General features: G+C 38.0%; 3 protein-coding genes across 3 annotated transcripts; 1 reads left to right on the top strand and 2 right to left on the bottom strand.

Moving 5' to 3' along the window:
- Positions 1-460: 460 nt before the first annotated feature.
- On the bottom strand, positions 461-2,807 carry LOC130748056 (DEAD-box ATP-dependent RNA helicase 47, mitochondrial-like). Its single transcript, XM_057601143.1, has 2 exons — positions 2,590-2,807; positions 461-2,436 (listed from the first exon to the last, which is right to left on the bottom strand). The coding sequence occupies exon 2, from the start codon at positions 2,403-2,405 to the stop codon at positions 720-722; it is 1,686 nt and encodes a 561-aa protein (XP_057457126.1). The 5' UTR covers positions 2,406-2,436; positions 2,590-2,807; the 3' UTR covers positions 461-719.
- A 3,337-nt stretch (positions 2,808-6,144) lies between these two features.
- LOC130749205 (DEAD-box ATP-dependent RNA helicase 47A-like) lies at positions 6,145-8,216 on the bottom strand. The gene has a single exon (XM_057602526.1). The coding sequence runs from the start codon at positions 8,037-8,039 to the stop codon at positions 6,417-6,419; it is 1,623 nt and encodes a 540-aa protein (XP_057458509.1). The 5' UTR covers positions 8,040-8,216; the 3' UTR covers positions 6,145-6,416.
- Positions 8,217-11,368: 3,152 nt separating this feature from the next.
- LOC130749204 (40S ribosomal protein SA-like) lies at positions 11,369-14,005 on the top strand. The gene is made up of 5 exons (XM_057602525.1): positions 11,369-11,647; positions 12,086-12,348; positions 12,514-12,711; positions 12,939-13,158; positions 13,687-14,005. Exons 1-5 carry the CDS (start codon positions 11,497-11,499, stop codon positions 13,788-13,790), a joined length of 936 nt encoding a protein of 311 aa, XP_057458508.1. The 5' UTR covers positions 11,369-11,496; the 3' UTR covers positions 13,791-14,005.
- Positions 14,006-18,693: the final 4,688 nt, after the last annotated feature.

Below are 18,693 nucleotides of genomic sequence, written 5' to 3'. Positions count from 1 at the left end.
TATACACTCCATTAACTAGAGATACGGCCAAATTAGTGTCAGTGACAGTTGATGTCCCAGCACAGACCAAGTCCATATTTGCATGCTGTCTTCCTCATCTACTTTCTCTTTTCCACTTCCTGATGTAATGCGTCTTTGTTAGTATCCAAGAAAGGATACATCATTTGGGCCAGCTTTATAATTATAGGCCCATCTTCTAGGTTGAGTTAGGAAAAGTAATTCCACTTAGGAAAATGAAGTTTTCCGTTCAAGGAACATATCTTGGATTCACCAGAGGAGCAATTTTCTTACTTTAAGAAGGGTTTTCCATAGAAAGGAGGGAAACTAATTTCATAGAAATCATGTCTTCCAAAGTAATTTGCGCCTAAGTTGCTCATCAACATTCAATCGAAACCTTAATATCATAAAAAGTGATAATTAATTCTATAAGCTGCAATATTTAGCAAGCACATACAAGTCCTTGACAGAACATACCTATTATATTCAACTTCAAATGTAAACTACAATGCATGTTTTCAATGAGTACTCAAGCTGTTAATTAGTAAAACAGGTAAAGAAGCAATCCCCTAAATATAGCTTTGATGCATATAAATAAATTAAAAAACATCAGGTCCATTAAAAATATAAAGAGAGAAAGGAAACCTCAATGGAGAATAATACAGGGAACATGGAAACGGCATTGTCAACCTAAAAAGTTGCAAAATTGTAACACCTCATCTTCAAGAAGGACTTAGTACTTTCTCTTCTTCAGTGACAACCAGCTTTCCCTCTGTAATATCACAACATGGTATTGGTATTCCAAGCTGCTTCTGCAATTTCTTCACAACAAAAACTTCAGGCTCTTCGCATATAGTTAGCACTGTTCCATTCCTACCAAGCCGACCAGTTCGGCCAGCCCGGTGAGCATAGTGAATTGAATCCGTAGGTAATTCCAGATTAACCACAAGATCACATTCTGCCACATCCAGACCCCTTGCAGATAATTCATTTGTCACCAGAACTCTCACCTCACCATTCTTGAATTTCTTCAGAGTTGTTGACCTCGCAAGCTTCCCAAGATCCCCATGTAACTCTGTGGCTGTCATTCCACGGGCCTCCAGCTTGAAAACAACATCCTTTAGCTGCTTAGTATGGTTCATGAAAGCTATCACATATTTGGCATCCAGCGCATGAATACACCTTCTCAATGTATCAACCTTGTGCTGCAACCTAACAACGCAGTAATAGTGCTTCAACGCTGGAGGTAGACTCTCAACTGCTGCCTGAGTTTGCATGGATGAGTTAGCACTGGAGCTGGGTGAAGATATTGACAATTTGATAGGCTCAGCAGGAGACACGGTTTCAAGTGGGACAACTTTGTTAGCTCGGACAAGAAGTGGGTCACAACCCCAGCTCCTAGCTGCTCTTACAACAGAAAATGGCACAGTTGCAGAAACCATAATTAACTGGCGCACAGCCCTTTCAGCATTCGAGTTTGGGTCTGCACCTGCACCTGATCTTCTCCCTACATGCTCTATTATCCGGTGCATGTTTTCCCGGAAATTGAAGGACAAGAGTTCATCAACTTCATCTAATACTAAAAAACGACATCCATGGGTGTGAAGCTTCCCGGCTGCACTGAGCTCAGCTATCCTACCAGGAGTCCCGACAACAATGGCAGGTTTGTTTTTCTTGAGAGCTTCTTCCTGCCGGGTTCGATTCGCGCCTCCCACTAGCTGCTGAACCGCCTTCTTGTTATCCATTCCTAGTATCTTTTCAAATTCCCTCACAATCTGCATTCCAAGCTCCCTAGAAGGAGCAACAATCAGTGCTTGAATTCCCAATTTCTTCCCAGAATCACCACCTTCACCACTGCCTTGAGGAACTTTGTTCCTTAGTGGCCCGATAGCAGATAATATAGGAAGGAGATAAGCCAATGTTTTCCCTGAACCAGTGTAAGACTGAATGATGACATCATGGTCCTTCAGAATGGTAGGAACTGCAGCAGACTGAACCTCTGTTGGAACGGTGAAACCCTCATTTTCCAGCCTGTCAATCAACACATTCGGAAGGCCAAGTTCCGAAAATGACTCTGCAGCAAAAGGGGCAGACTCTATTTGCTGTTTATCTAAAACCCTAACTGGTTTCCTCTCATTATTACCAAAGGGCTTTCCTTTGTTCTTGAGGGACTCAGAGGAGGAACTCAATGCCTTATAAGGCTTATTCAATTTGGTTCTGTTCTTGGGGTCAACTTCACTTTGAACATCAATGCTAGAAAGAGTGAGAGAACCATGATGGGGTTCCAACTTGCTCATACAATGGACACTACTGTGAAACCAAGCAAACCTAGAATTGGCCAAAACCCTTCTCATTGGGAATGACCCTCCAACAAGGGAAAAAAACTTAGCTGATATCAAAGCTGGCATCTTATTCAACAGAAAAGAGCAACCTTAAACCCTGTTGATTCTCCAAATGAAACAAGACAATATTGTTAATGGCTGCTAAAACATTTTCAAACAAAAACACAACACAAATGAAAAACAAAGAAAACCCACAAAGAAAAAGATAATCAAACTCTGGGAGAAGCTAAAGAGGGTGAAAAGTTGAAACCTTTTTGGTTCTGTTTTTGCGAAGAGATTAAGGAAACTTGTTGCTACTGCTGCCAACATAGTCTAGACCCAATAGCCATGAGCTAGGAAGCTCTGGAACCTTTCAGGTGACTTCAAAGTTGAGGGAATTGGGAACGGCTCAACATCAGAATTTCAGAGTTGTTTTGTTTTGCTGTGTGAACCTGCTTGTTCCAAGAAAAAAATTATGGGGTTTATCTGTTAAAGGTTTTTGAAGATTTTTATTTGTCTATTCTATTAACGTGAACACTGAACATTAGAGAATAAAGATTAAAAATAATTAAAAGAGTGAAACGAAAATAGGTTAAACCTTTTTTATAATTCACTATTTTCTATATTTATTCAGTTTGATACGTTGTATAGTATAAAACATGATAGTATTAGAGATCGTTTAGTGTGTTTTATAACATAAAGTCGAATAGTATAAGGTATGATAATATTAGACCTAATAGTATTAGACTTGATAAAAAATTAATATTATACGGTGTTTGGTCGTACAATGTATAATTTTTCATTTCATTTAAATTAATAAAATCAGATGTTTCGTGAAATATTGAATACAGATAAATAGTATAAAAATGAGGATGGTGCTATAGTGGGTGGTGAAAATAATGGTGGCGGTCGAGGTGTTGGCGGCGGCAACGGGAGTGGTGGTAGTGGCGGTGGCTGTAGAGGTGGCAATGGTGATGCTGAGTGGTGGCGCTTGTGGAGGAAAGTGGTTGTGGCAGTAGTGGTGGTGGTGGCGATGATAATGGTGGTGGAGGAAGTGGTAGCGGTAGTGTTGTTGAGCAGCAGTGGTGGTGGCGATGGAGGTTGAGGTTCAGGTAGTGGCAACGATAATGGTGGTGTTGGAAGGTGATCGTGATGATTGTAGTGGTCATGATAGTGGTGGTGGTGATGATGGAGGACGGTGGTTGCGGCAACGATGGTAGTGGCGACAACAGCGGCTGTGGAGTGTGGTGGTTGAGGCAGCGATGGTGGTGGCGGTGGAATAAATACATTCATATAGTTTATACATCACACTGTTATCATGTTTTATCCATCATCTATAGGGTGAATTGAATAGTCCATCATTTTAATGTATAGAAGGATTGATGGAGAAGCTTATACAATACAATGTTAGCACCAAACAATGGATAAGTCCATAATGTACTAAACGAGCTCTTGAGCTGATAGTATTAAGCCTGATAGGATAAGGTCAGCCAAAAATTTAATAATATTAAACATTTGGTCATATACTGTATAACTTATCATATGTTCGACGAAAGGTTGTAGGTGGTGATGGTGGCGGTAGAGGTGGTGGTGGCTGGTACTTGTGACGATAGTGGCAGTGGTAGTGGGTGGTGCCGGTAGTGGGGATGGCAGTGGTAGAAGGTGAGTGAGGCGATGGTAGGGTGAAGGTGGTGTTGGTGGTAGCGATGGTTCGAATAAAGAGATATGATAGGGGGAGAAAAGGAAAAGTTGTTGGAATGAAACACAACAGAGAGATATGGAAAAACTGTCGAAATGAGACACGATAAAGAGAAGAGTCGAAACCTGAAACATTGGAGAGAAGACACGGTTTTCGGCAAAAAGATATGCACCAATGGGCCCATACGGATTAAGATTGCCTCTCGTGAGGCTCTAATACCCTTTTCAGACTGAGAAAGTGGAACTGCTTCATGTAAAATTATGAAAGACTGAGAGACAATATTAAATTTGATACGTGTATCTAAACTACACAACGACGATCATTATTTATAATAAGCATCATAATCATAAAGATACAATAAATACAAAATATCATAAAAATATTTTATTTCCATATTTAAATTATCACTTCCCTAATTACATGATCATCCTTAATTACATACCTAATAACCATATTTACAAGATATTTAACACCTTTCAAATCATAAATAAAGACCAACGAGGCACTTTGAACTAAACCAATGTAGGAATTGGAGAGTAACAGAAAATGAAACAAAAGCATGTCTTCCATTTAAATGCACCTTTGCTAGTTTATATGATTATTGATTCTGATTTAAACGTGAACTAGTCATTGTTTAAGCATTAGGCGACATTAAATTTTGATTCTCAACGCATCATGGACTCCTAAACATGATTTGACAAGTCCAAATTTGAAAGTGCATCCAGTGCAAAACAAATTCAGGTTAAAACAAAACCAAGTTCCAACCCATAAACTTCAGCACAGACCATTTATGAGAATCTGACAACTTAAAACTAGTCAATTTCTTCCATTGCCTCATGGTGGAATTTTCTTACTTTAAAAAATGATCTCCATCTACAAAATCATGGTGGAATAAAAGAAAAGTGGAAAAGTAACATGTGTGGAGCATGCTCAAAAGCAATAGCAGCAACATGTGTTGGATGTAGAAATTCCATAGGAATTGTAATCCTCTCAATTGGGGAGTAGTATTCTTTACTCTTGAGACTTGGATGATTGCTGTGTACAGCTTCATTATATCGCCAAGTACAACATATACTTTGTAGGGATCTATGTCATCAACGCCATCCTCTCCTGAGAGATAAGATAGATTGTTTCAATATATGAGAGTGCTGAGACCTGATGTCCCCATGTAAATTTTTTATGAAACATACTTAAGCTTTTGTAGTCAGAATCGCTTTGAAGAATTGATTGCAGGAACTTCTCAAAAGAAAGACTTGCTAGAAGAAGACTCTGATCAACTCACGAAGAAAAGAAGCTAACCCAATGCCGAGAAGAAACAAGTTTTATGGGGTGAGTTCACAAATCTGTTATCCAAAATACCATTTATGAAAATCTGACAATATAAAACTAGCCACTGTCATCCATTGCCTCGGGCAGATTTTAAACCAGTTGTCAGTTTTAACCCAGTTCTCAATTATGAAACTCAAATTCCTTGAACATGAAAAAAAGTGATGGCCCAAAATAATTAAGAAACTGAGACAATGACATTTAAAAGAATTTACTAAGAACTTGACAGCAACTATCAGTAATGTGAAAAGAGAAAGATACAAATGAGAGGGGCTTATTGGGCCTGGCAGCGCGTAAATCAGATTGATGGTGGTGCCAAACAAGTTAATTTGAGGGTTCAGGGATCATGCAATTTGATTGAGTTAAATGGAAGAAAATGCATTCAACTAAAGAAAGTAAGCTTTTCCATTCTAGAAATATTTTGCCTCGGGCAAATTCTAAACTAGCACAATCCAAGCAAGTTGATTTGAGGGTTCAGGGTTACATACATTGATACAGACATGGATGATTGAGTTAAAAGGAGGAAAATGTAATTCCACTTAAAAAAGTGAAGTTTTCCATTCAAGGAACATATCTTCAGTTCACCAAAGGAGCAATTTTCTTACTTTAAAAAATGATCTCCATCTACAAAATCATGGTGGAATAAAAGAAAAGTGGAAAACTAGTTTCACAGAAATCATGTTTTTGAAAGTAATTTGTGATAAGTTCCTAATTAACATTCAGACAAAAACTCTATCCAGTAAATTGATAACTAATAGAATATATAAGCTGCAACTGTTGTGAACCAGATATCACCTACCCTTCCTTATCAGTATATACCTCTTATATTCAACTTAAAATGCAAACTAAACTCATGTTTCTAATGTACACTCAAGTAGAAGTTGTTAATTAGTAAAATAAGCAAGAAGCAATCTCCTAACTATAGCCTTCAGCCTTGATGCATATAAATAAGTTAAACCGGTTCAGGAAGAAAGCACCAAAAGAACAAGAAAGATAACCTCAATGAACAAATACAGGGAACATGGAAACTGCATTGTCAACCTAAAAAGATGCAAAAATGTAACACCTCTTCTTCAAGGAGTGCTTAGTGCTTTATCTTCTGCAGTAACAACCAGCTTTCTCTCTGCAATATCACAACATGGTATTGGTATTCCAAGCTGCTTCTGCAATTTCTTCAGAACAAAAACTTCTGGATCTTTGCATATGGTTAGCACTGTTCCATTCCTACCAAGCCGACCAATTCGGCCAGCTCGGTGAGCATAGTGAATTGAATCCGTAGGCAACTCCAGATTAACCACAAGATCGCATTTTGCCACATCCAGACCCCTTGCTGATAATTCAGTTGTCACCAGAACTCTCACATCACCATTCTTGAATTTCTTCAGAATTGTTGACCTCGCAAGCTCCCCAAGATCCCCATGTAACTCGGCAGCTTTCATCCCACGGGCCTCCAGCTTGCAAACAACATCTTTTAGCTGCTTAGTATGGTTCATGAAAGCTATCACATATTTGGCGTGCAGCGCATAAATACACCTTCTCAATGTATCAACCTTGTGCTGCAACCTTACTACACAGTAATAGTGCTTCAATGCTGGAGGTAGACTCTCTACTGCTGCCTGAGATGGCATGGATGAGTTAGGACTGGAGCTGGCTGAAGATATTGCCAATTTGACAGGCTCAGCGGGAGTCACGGTTTCAAGTGGGACAACCTTGTTATCTCGGACAAGAAGCGGGTCACAACCCCAGCTCCTAGCTGCACTTACAACAGAGGACGACACAGTTGCAGAAACCATTATTAACTGGTGCTCAGCCCTTTCAGCATTTGAGTTTGGGTCTGCACCTGCATCGGATCTTCTCCCCACATGCTCCAACATCCGGTGCATGTCTTTCCGTAAATTAGAGGACAAGAGTACATCAACTTCATCCAATACTAGAAAACGACATCCAAGGGTGCGAAGTTTTCTAGCTGCACTAAGCTCGGCTATTCTACTAGGTGTCCCAACAACAATGGCAGGTTTATTTTTCCTGAGAGCTTCTTCCTGCCGGCTTCGGTTCCCGCCTCCCACTAACTGCTGAACCACTCTCTTGTTATCGCTTCCTAGTATCTTTTCAAGTTCCATCACTATCTGCATTCCAATCTCCCTCGAAGGAGCAACAATCAATGCTTCTATTCCCAATTTCTTCGCAGGCTCACCACCATCGCCATCTCCTTGAGGAAACTTATTCCTGAGTGGCCCAATAGCAGATAAAATAGGAAGGAGATAAGCCAATGTTTTCCCTGAACCTTTCCAAGACTCAATGATAACATCATGGTTCTTCAGAATGGTAGGAACTGCAGCACACTGAACCTCTGTTGGAACCGCGAAACCCTCATTTTTTAGCCTCTCAACCAACACATTAGGAAGGCCAAGTTCTGAAAATGACTTGGCAGCAAAAGGGGCAGGCTCTATTTGCTGTTGTTTCTCTATAACCCTAACTGGTTCCCTCTCATTACTGCCAAATGGCTTTCCTTTGTTCTTGAGAGATTCAGAGGTGGAACCTAATGGCTTATTAGGCTTATTTGATGCTGCTGCTGTTTCACTATGAAGTCCAATGCTTGAAAGAGTGAGGGAACCATGATGGGGTTCCACCTGGCTCCTACAATGGACACTACTGTGAAACCAAGCAAACCTAGAAGTGGCCAATGCCCTTCTCATTGGGAATGATTCTACAAAAAAATAGCAACCTTATACCTATTGGCGAGAAGTTAACGACAGTGAAAAGTTGAAACCTTGTTGGTTCTGTTTTTGGGAAGAGATGTGGGAAGCTTGTCGCTACTGCTGCCACCACACTGTTCTTGTGAGAGGGTTTCTAGCGAGATCATATATTTTGACAAGTTGATGTTTTTCTCTAATCGCAATGTGTTTAGTGTTTACTTTAAAAGAATATAACTAAAAATATTTCATGTCTCGTTTTGATGATAACAATGTGAATGTTATGGATCTAATTACTATGTTTTGAAATTCACAAGAATCATTTCTATCAAAACATCAAAGTTTTAAGATTCTACAACATTGTCTTATCCTAAGAAGCTCATGTCTTTTGATACCTCAAAGGAAAGACTTCGTCTCATCTTAGGTTGTATTGTCTTACACTCATTTGTTTGATCAAAGTACTTTGTACACCTTATATTTGTACAAGTCAAAGCTACAATGGCTTTTCTCATAGGTTAAAAAAAAGTGCCTCATCCAAAAGTACAAGTCATTTTAAGTCTTCACAAAAATGAAAAGAATAGTGCAATGGTCTATTTCATTAATACTTTCCGTACCATCTTTCTTGACAATGATCCAGGATAGATTTTCCAAGTACTTAGAACGGTCTAATGGCATTAAAACTCTGAGTGCATCTAAAATTCTTGAAAACTTGAACAATATGGGATTTTCATTTGCATCTAAAATTCTTTCATTCTTTCATCTATTTGTAAAACTCTTTGAGAGCCTTTATTGTCATATCACTTAGCACTACACTAGAGTTACTAAGCTTAAAGCATCTACTATTATCTCTGTTGAAGAATCATAAAGTAGATTAAACACGCTCACTCTAAGTTTGTGAAAATAAGAAGTCATGTAGAATACAAGGTTAATGAGAAGTCATTGGGAATACTTGTTAAATGGAGAAATCCTTGATAATAGTTACTAAGCTTAAAGCATCTACTATTATCTCTGTTGAAGAATCATAAAGTAGATTAAACACGCTCACTCTAAGTTTGTGAAAATCAGAAGTCATGTAGAATACAAGGTTAAGGAGAAGTCATTGGGAATACTTGTTAAATGGAGAAATCCTTGATAATACCTGTAAAAGAAGAAGTCCATCATAATTCTTGACTCTTTTGAGTGGATAAGCTTGGTAGGATACCAAGGACTGGACATAGACTAAGTTGTTATGGTGAAACATGATAAAATCTCTTGTGTCATTTCCTCTCGTCTTTATCTCTTTGTTATAAACTCTTCATATTTTCGCTGCTACTGACAAATGAGTTTTTCATAAAAGAATTTATAAAGTTTGATATACTTGTTGTTATTGTTTTTGTGAAAAGATTTCAAACATAATTCAACATCATTCACTTGGTTTATGTTTTGATGAGCTGGAATAGTTGTTTTGACAATCGTTGATAAGTCAAAGACCGAGAATGGGAAAAACTTAAGAGTTTGAAGAAGAGATCTCTTTAACGAGCAGAAAGAGAGGGTCTAATCAAAGCGGTAGCTCAAGAAATATCGCGCTATATTATGTCTTGCTTTGTCTTGCCGGACGGGTTGTGGTCCCAAATTAAAGGGATGGTGGCGATGCTTGACGTGGGGGGAATAAATTGGTTCAAATGAGATACTCTTTGTTGTTCCATGTTGGGTGATAACTTTGATTGGGATTTCAAAGCATTCAATTTAACATAGTATAGCATGTGATAATAGGTAACTTTGTTGCTTGTGCAACCATGCACAAGTAAAATTTGTGCATCTTCATAAACACCCTAAAATTAAGTTTAGGATGAAATATGTTCCATGACATATAGGATCGCACATCCATCCATATTAGTCATATAGGACCAGCACAGATGTGAAAAATTCATATGAACTCTTTTTTTTTCGGTCAAACATGTGAACTCCTTTAGCTACATGAATTGTCAATTGGGTAAAAATCTGACAATGTAAAGTGTAAACATCATGACATGACCCGTATTTTTTTTTTTTTGTTCATTTGACCACCAGTCTTCACGGGGGAAAGATGTCTCACGTGACTAATCTAGCTCGGGATACGATAGTGATGTCCCTAACCACAAAAGTATTGTTTTTTACCTCAGAGGGGATCGAACCCGGGCCAGAAGCCTAGGCGAAATCCTTTAAGAAAATGCACATTCACCACTTGTATCACTCTTATGGTTGACATGACTCGTCTTTGTTTTCAAATAATTTTTTCTCAAGGACCAAAAACTATAAAATTGTTTTTTCCATTGTTCAATTCGGATGGATCTTATCAATTAGGTGGAGTCTATGGTATCACCCACAAAATGGGGTGCACCGGTGTCCCTTACAAAAAAACTTTCATAAAAAGGGGGACACAATATGTATACGAATTTTACACCGTAGATATATTAATTAAGTATTTAAACGGTTTAGATTAAAGTTATGGATTTACTAAATTGCCCTGCCTTTCACTAAAACAATTCCTCTTCTTCCTTCCTGGTTATGGTTGTCTCGTCCTACTCCACTCACAACAATGCCGCTTTCCACCTCCCACCTGTTTCTCGCACCGGCAACCCAACTTCTCTACCTTAGCATAAACTTAATTTATTGGAGAGCACTTTGACCCTTTCTATTCTCCATTTCAAACCCTAATATGTGGAAGAATATGGGTCTCTCACTCTCTCAGTATCAGCTTCGTGGTGGATTTCATCCAATATCGCATCAACTGAGAAAATGTTTCAGGCATGAGGGAAAAGGGAGAGATATTTGCAGGATACTAAGGGAGTCCAATTCAGAAAAGTTACTTCCCAATTTAATGAATCAGAGCAAAACAACGTCAATAACTTGGCTTTGTATTTGTTGATTTTCATTTTTAAATCGGTGTTTTGGTTCCAATCTCTCCTCTATTTTCTTAAATTGATATTCTAGAGTCTTAATTTTTTAATTCAGAAAGAAGAGTGAACCCAGATGAGAGGAAGGGTTAGAGCTATATGAAGACATGATGTTAGGAAGAAGAAAAGAAAGAAGAAACCACACACGAAGAGAAGGAAGAAGAGAAAATTTCTGGGTGTCGCTCACTGAAGGTTATAACCGCCAGCAATGCATTAGGAATAAATTTGTAATCTTACTTCAAAATTATGGGGGACACCAGTGCACCCCTTTTTATGAGTGACACCGTAGACTCCACCCTTAAATTACAAACAAACATTCTACTCTAATAGTCTCTCTGTATTTTTTTTTGGATGAAAAAGAATGGACCAATAAAATTGGGCTCAAGGCCGAAAGCTCAATCCACAAAGGGGCATTAATGTCATTGAACAAAACCACGTTTCTCTTCTTCTACGCCAATAAATCATTCCAACATAAACCCTAATCTCTCACTTCTCTCATAGCGCAGCAGCAGACTCACAACCACTCCTCTTCCGCCTCCCCAACCATGGCTGCCGCCGATGCAACTCCCGCTCAGCCGCGCCTGCTGTCGCAGAAGGAGGCCGACATCCAGATGATGCTCGCCGCCGATGTTCACCTCGGCACCAAAAACTGCAACTTCCAGATGGAGCGTTACGTCTTCAAGCGCCGCACTGATGGTAAAATCTCCAACTGTTCATCCTGTTCTTTCGAATCATTATCATTTTTGTGTGAATCTGCAGCAATGTTAATATTATGATGAAAATACCTGAGATCTGAAAATTCTACAGATTTTATGTACTTTGTTTTGATTATTGGATAGGTATTTTGATTTAGAGTATTTTGCTTTTGTATTTGAAGTAGTTATGAGTGTTTTCAATTTTGAATATACTTTGTTTTGCATATAGGATAGGTATTTTGATTTTGTATTTGAAGTAGTTATGAGTTTAGGAGTGTCATGTAATTAACCAACTATGATTCAAATGGTCAATTTTATTATTGGGTATCATTTTTTTGTAAAAATGAGTTGTAAAAATGATTTTTTTTTTGTGAAAAAATGATAAGTTTTGGACATTATGTAGTTTGATTTGATTGATTTTTGTATTTTGGGTTATTAGGTATTTATATAATTAACCTTGGGAAGACATGGGAGAAGCTCCAACTTGCTGCTAGGATTATTGTTGCTATTGAGAATCCTCAGGATATCATTGTTCAGTCAGCTAGGCCTTATGGACAGAGAGCAGTGCTGAAGTTTGCTCAGTACACTGGGGCCAATGCAATTGCAGGGAGGCATACTCCTGGAACATTCACTAATCAGATGCAGACATCCTTCAGCGAGCCTCGCCTTCTCATTTTGACTGACCCAAGAACTGATCATCAGGTTATTACCTCCTTAGATGTTTGTTTGAGCTAGAAAGTACAACATGTGTGTTTAGGAGGAATATATTAATATTTTTTTGTTGGGTTCTGGATATAATTGATTTCATGTTGTCATTTTTTTGCCTGTCTTGCTAGATTTTACCTTGTGTTATTGATTTATGTGCAGCCTATTAAGGAAGGTGCTCTTGGAAATATTCCAACCATTGCTTTTTGTGACACCGATTCTCCAATGCGGTATGTTGATGTTGGAATTCCTGCCAACAATAAGGGAAAGCACAGCATTGGTTGTCTCTTTTGGCTATTGTCAAGGATGGTGCTGCAGATGCGTAGTACTATTCGTCCAGGGCAGAAGTGGGACGTAATGGTAAAGTATTTGCTGCTTTTATGAATATAGTGGTTGCTGTTTTACAGCTATGGAAATTCATTCTGTTACTAGATGTATTGCAAATGCCTCATTTACCATTCAGTTGAAGAAGTTATTTGTGTCATGAAATTTCCTTGGTGCAAGGGTTCAATTTTGCCATTTTCTTACAGGAAATTAGACTTAGTTAGGGGTTTACATTGTGTTCTTAGACCAATTTTCTTGTGCAGGTTGATTTATTCTTCTATAGAGACCCTGAGGAGACCAAGAAAGAAGAGGAAGAAGAAGCACCAGTGCAAGATTTTGCCATTTCAGGCTACAATGCTGCTGGGATGGACAGCTTCCCTACTGATGGCCAGTGGCCTTCTGCACTTGAACAACCCTGGTCTGAAGAAGTTCCCCAGCCAATCTCAGCTGTTCCTGGTAACTGGGCGGCACCAGAAGCTGCTGGTAAGAATTGTTGAACTCATCTTAGATATACACTAAGTTTTATTTTTGTTATGCTTGTGATAATGTTTGAATATGCTCAGCTTGGTCATTTGGCCTGTTTACTGGCCTTAGAAGTCGATGTCTGGATTTGTATTTTTGATGGAATTTCCTATTCACTCCCTTATTTTCATAAACTGTATGCCAAAAAGTTACTTGTATCCCATTGATCTGTGCTGGTCAATTCCCTTCATTATGCTACTGCCTCCTTTTCTTCCTATTTATTTGTTGTTTTATAAGTTGAAGATGACATCAATTAATGTTAGGCCTATTGTTTCATTATCATCACCTAATTAAGTAATTAGAGAATTTTGGTGATGATAATGGAAGTACTAATAACATTGCTCTCTCCCCTCTGGCTAATAACAAATACCAAATACAAGAGAATCTCTGATCCAGTGGTTATATGAAGCATATATGCCTTTTCTAGAGCTTTTTAAATAGTTATTGTTGAATGTTATGCAATATTTTTTGACCAAGTTCCTCTTGCAGGAGGTTGGGGTGAGACTGTTCCAGCTCCACAAGTTGCTGTGCCTGCAACTGAAACCATTCCTGCCGTTCCATCTGAACCAGTTGTCGCCACTGGCTGGGATTAGCTTTGAACAAGAGATTTTGATCATGGGGTGTTAATTTCATTGTCACCCACGCCCCTTATGTTGCTGGGGAATGGCCCTTCTCAGATTAGGAATGGAACTTCATTTACTTGTATTTTGAGATTTAAATCCTGTCAAATTTTGTTTTTTTGACATATTCAGGGAAACTTGATCGTTTGGATTCAGTAAATTAATTGTCTCAAACAGGTTTTTGATTAGCTTTATGTTCATGTTGCGTTTGGTAACTATACTTTATGTTATGTCTCGTGAGTTGTGTAAGAATGAAAAATAGCTTAATTAAAATTTGAGGCACAGCTGTTGTGTAGAAAATATTTCAATGAAAGCATAAAATTAACATGCGTAGTTAATTTAATACATTCTATTACAAATAAACCGACAGTGTAAGCCTATTATACAATGATAGTTCTAGTGTCATAGAGGCATATTAAAGTTGCAATTGTATTAGATACACATGGTAACGTAATTTAAACCCTTGTTTTTTACTATGTGATTATGTATAGGGAAATATTGAAATAAATTCATTGTTAACTGTGTCGGTTTTTATTTTGTTTTCGGATTTTTGTTTTAATCTGATCGTGAATTTGTGATTCACGTTTGATCCGTATATGGTGGGTCTATGAAGCTGTGATTTGGACTTGTCTTGCATATTTATAAAGCCCAGTGCATTAAAAAACATATTTGCTTCGAGATTCTTATTTTGGGATCTATTTTGAAAAATGTTTGGGAACTTAAGTTCTTCAGTTTTTAAAACTTGGTAGTGCATGTTTACATTACTAGGTTTTAGCTCCAAGCAAAATATTATTGGTTTTTTGTACCATGAAATGTAAAACTCAATATTGTTTGGGATGTGTATTCCAGTTTTTAAAACTCAATAGTGGTGATGCTGCTTCAATTAGTTATTTCACAAAGTCATAACTTTACAAAAATCAAAGTTGTAAGGAGACCATATAGAGAAGACACCCCCTTTTGACAAAAAAAGAGAGAAGACACCCTTAATGATGGAGAGGAAGCCTAAGTCAATGTTAATGTACATGTTCGTTGTTCGTTATTCCTATATAATGGCATTGTCACCGTCTATGAGAAACATATAATACTATTCCCTTCTATCTCTATAATGGTAACTACAAGCAAAAAACCAGTGAGGTGTTCCCACTCTTAGGAGGGATGAAGACGATTCATGAAGAAAACAACAATCAGAATAAAGGCAACACCGAGTAAGAGGTTAACCAATAACCTCACCAATCTCCTACCAACAACAACAATCGAGCAATCAAGTTAAGATATGGTGTCATTAGAAGGTTAGAAGCCTGCCACCAGGTAGTGCTACTTCGCATTCAGGAGAAGGAACAGAGGGTTGGCCAACCATGCTAGGTGAATCGTGAGAAGGACAACCTCATGTCAATCCGGATAATGAGGCTATTGAGTGACATTTGCACTAGTTGGAACACTTTCTTCAGAACTGAAATGATGAAGGGCACAAGGATGTCAAGAAGCGAGGCACAACATGGGGAGTCACGTCCAAGAGTGCACTCGTGTGAGGAGACAACCCTCTCACAATTGGTGAAGGTTGACAACCTTCCTTTCTTGACTCCCTTTCAAGATGACCTCGTTGATTTTTCAAATAGAATGAGACTTTCAGAAGCTCTATTTCATGGAGTCATACACAGAGGAGTTTGATCTTTGTGAGCACACTAATAGTTTCAAAATGAGATGAGATTTTTTGGAGCCTTCGACCAACTGCTTCTTAGGAGCCTTCAAATCCGGGGCTCCTAGGTCGATCAGTACTTGGAATGACCATTCTTCCTAGTTTACCCACCACTAGATCACCAATCGAGACATGCCAAAGATTTCATATTTACTAGCTCAGATCGATCAAGAAATGAGATCAAGAGTCCTTGAATGCATTCTTATCAAGGTTCTAAAATGAAACCTCTAATTTGACCCTGGACCTTCCTCTCGGTATCATGCTCCATATAGAAGTGGAATCGCTTCGAAAGGGATCCTCACCCGATTAGACTCTTGTCAGCCATCAGCCACATACAATGATTGAATGTTAAGAGAGATCAGTGAAGTTTGTTAGTAAAGAAAACCATATGGGTGAAGTTTAGGTAATTGAGAACGATCAGAGCTAGAGAGAAAAGTGAAAATCAAAATCCTAAGAAGAGAAAATTTAAACCTCCCGCACCCAATAGTCAGTCCGAATTCGTGAGAGCATGTTTTGATTCATATACACATCTCTTAAGATGTGAACGATCTATCAAGATAGTATGCAAGGTGTATTTGCCAATACACCTCGACCTTCCCCACCTTGAAGGAAAAACACCACCAATATGGCTTAACATTTTCCCTTTCATAATAGGTATGCCCATATGTTAATTGTTTAAATTGCTTATATGCTTGACTCTCTTCAGGTTTACAACAACCCTGACTATATATTTGAGTAAGATGCATTTTTTAGGTACACACTTGTTTCTACCTAAATCCTTTTTTTTTTGACCAACTGACTTGGACGTCAAAGTGTCTTATAAGTACCCACCTCTCTGGTGCCCACTACTGAAACCAACATGTGAAGGGGGCTTCGTGCAAAAGAGATCACGTCATCAAATGAGAAGGAACCCTGTCCGAAAGTCACGCCTAAAGGTTCGAAGATTCAAACAATTTTCAAAGAAATTATCATCATCATTATTTTTTAAGTTGAGTAATGACTTGTTTTAGACTATGTTTGGATTGATGGGTGAGATGGAAACGGATGAAACAGATAGAATGATAGATTGTTCTCTTGTTTGGGTATGTTAATGAAGAGTAAGATCAGATAGAAATTAGTGGTATAAGTGCTATCTAATTCCATTGAAACCTATCATTTTGCTTCTCTCACAATTTGGAAGGTCTGAAATAAAATTAGAATTTTACTATTTAATTTTTTTTATCAATTTACAGTTATAAATTTTTTGTAACATTTCTTTGCTGCACCTTTAGGTTTTAAAGGCGGTTTAAAAATAATCCGGTTTTAAATAAAAATCCGGTTTGTAATCCGGTTTAAATATAAATCTGTTTTGAACCGGTTCTGAACCATTTTAGGAAATAAAAGTGGACCGGTTCACAAATCCAAACCATATAAATGGATTTTAATTGGATATGGTTTGGGTTTGGTTAAAAACCAAACCATGCACACCCCTACCTTTAGCTTTGCTTCGTTTCTTTCGTACTCCTCTGACCAACAGTTGCGTTTCTTTGCTGTTTCTTCATGCAATTGATTAGATTGGATGTTCTAACTGTTATGAATTATGATCATGTTATAACACGTTTCTATGTTTTTATGGCTTTATTAGATTGAATTTTGTTGCCGCATTAATAACATGTTGCTGCATTCTACCTGTAATTTATTTCCCCAACTACTTATTCTTTTATTATTCAATTGCTTATTCTTTTATTTTTCAATTGTAAAAGATTTTAATGTTATCAAACCATAACCCCGAAGTGTGGCTGCGGTTTATTGCTTTTCGGCCTGGCTTTTCCTCTGCTACCACTCAGGCTTGGATTCCCTCTCAGGTTACGGGGTGAACTCGAGTGTGTTTGTAGTAGTCTTACGGGGTCTTTGGGGGGTGTAGATTGTCCCGCCGGAGAGGTTTTGCTGGTTGCTCTCTCCGGGTAATTTTGTGTCAGTAATAGTAGATGATGCGTATAGTAATCACCACCATTGCATGGGTATGGTTTGTGATTCGTCCGACGCTTGGCTAGGAGGTTTTAATCGGGTTCTTCTAGAGGGGAGTCCTTTCTTGCTGAGCTTCAGGCCCTGCGAATGAGCCTCTTGATGGCGTGCGGAGGGGGTTTTAAACGTGTTGGTAAGATTGCTTGGAGTTAGTGAATGCTCTAAAGAGGAACTGTTATGACTTTCATGTCTATGATAATATTTTGATAGATCTGCATCTTCTTGTGTCGCGTGATTGAGAGTTTCGCCTTCATCATGTGCATCGGGGTTAGAATGCCTCTGCGGATTGCCTAGCCGGGATTGGCGCATAAGTTCAGTGTGTTTTTCTTGACTTGCCCTCTTCGCCGGATTTAGTTTTGCCTTTTATTTCTAGAGACTTGTTAGCTTTCTAGTTTTCTTGTTTAGTTTTCTCATTCACCAAATAAAAAAACCCCGATATAATAGGTTGAGAGGAAATTGATATGATGAGCTTTTAATTTTAAAGTAAGGGAAATATATCTTATCGACATGTGGGTTGGGTGGGAGGGTCCATGGATTAATTTTTGGAGGGTACGAATTATCTTTCCGACGTATTAAAAAATATATCTTACCAAAACATCGAAAAAGTAAATGTAATATAAGAATAAAAAAGTAGTATAATTTATTGCACTCCACGCATTATTTAAAGGGTAATGATATATACACACCTCTTTTTTTATACATTTCATCTCCCTCCTCTTATTATCTATCACATCTTATACTTTCTCACTCTTACTTTTTCTTTTCTTCCTATCTCTCTCTTCCTCCACCTCATTCCACCTCATTTTGAGGTGTGAATAAATAATTATTGATTATTTAAACAATGAAATTATAACTTTATTCATAAAATGCTTGAACAGTGAATTTTATTTAGTACATCGAAAAGATGAATTACATCTTTCAGGAATTGATCTTTGGACCTTTCTCACTCAATCCATATGTCATCTAACTCTTACTACTTGAGCTATTATTCGTTTGAGCTGCTGCATTATATTCCAAACATAGTTCTTTTTTGTTAATTTTTTTTTAAATCAATTTTTGTTTTTGTTAAATTTGGTGCAACGTCCATTCATGATTTTTCATCCCGTGAGACCGTGCGATACACGAGTGACTATTATTATAGCAGAAAAAATGTATCAATTAATATTATTATTATTA

The sequence above is a fragment of the Lotus japonicus genome, chromosome 3 (assembly GCF_012489685.1).
Source record: "Lotus japonicus ecotype B-129 chromosome 3, LjGifu_v1.2".
In the NCBI taxonomy this organism is placed as follows: Eukaryota; Viridiplantae; Streptophyta; class Magnoliopsida; order Fabales; family Fabaceae; genus Lotus; species Lotus japonicus.
Note: the sequence above shows the minus strand (reverse complement) of the source record. Positions and strands in the feature narration are given on the sequence as shown.

What these genes read in the sequence shown, in the direction of transcription:
- LOC130748056 (XM_057601143.1), bottom strand. Translation starts at nt 2,405, where the DNA reads ATGCCAGCTTTGATATCAGCTAAGTTTTTTTCCCTTGTTGGAGGGTCA.
- LOC130749205 (XM_057602526.1), bottom strand. Translation starts at nt 8,039, where the DNA reads ATGAGAAGGGCATTGGCCACTTCTAGGTTTGCTTGGTTTCACAGTAGT.
- LOC130749204 (XM_057602525.1), top strand. Translation starts at nt 11,497, where the DNA reads ATGGCTGCCGCCGATGCAACTCCCGCTCAGCCGCGCCTGCTGTCGCAG. An exon ending in ACCCAAGAACTGATCATCAG is followed by an intron (nt 12,349 to 12,513) that starts GTTATTACCTCC and finishes ATTTATGTGCAG; the next exon opens with CCTATTAAGGAAGGTGCTCT. An exon ending in GGCAGAAGTGGGACGTAATG is followed by an intron (nt 12,712 to 12,938) that starts GTAAAGTATTTG and finishes TTTCTTGTGCAG; the next exon opens with GTTGATTTATTCTTCTATAG.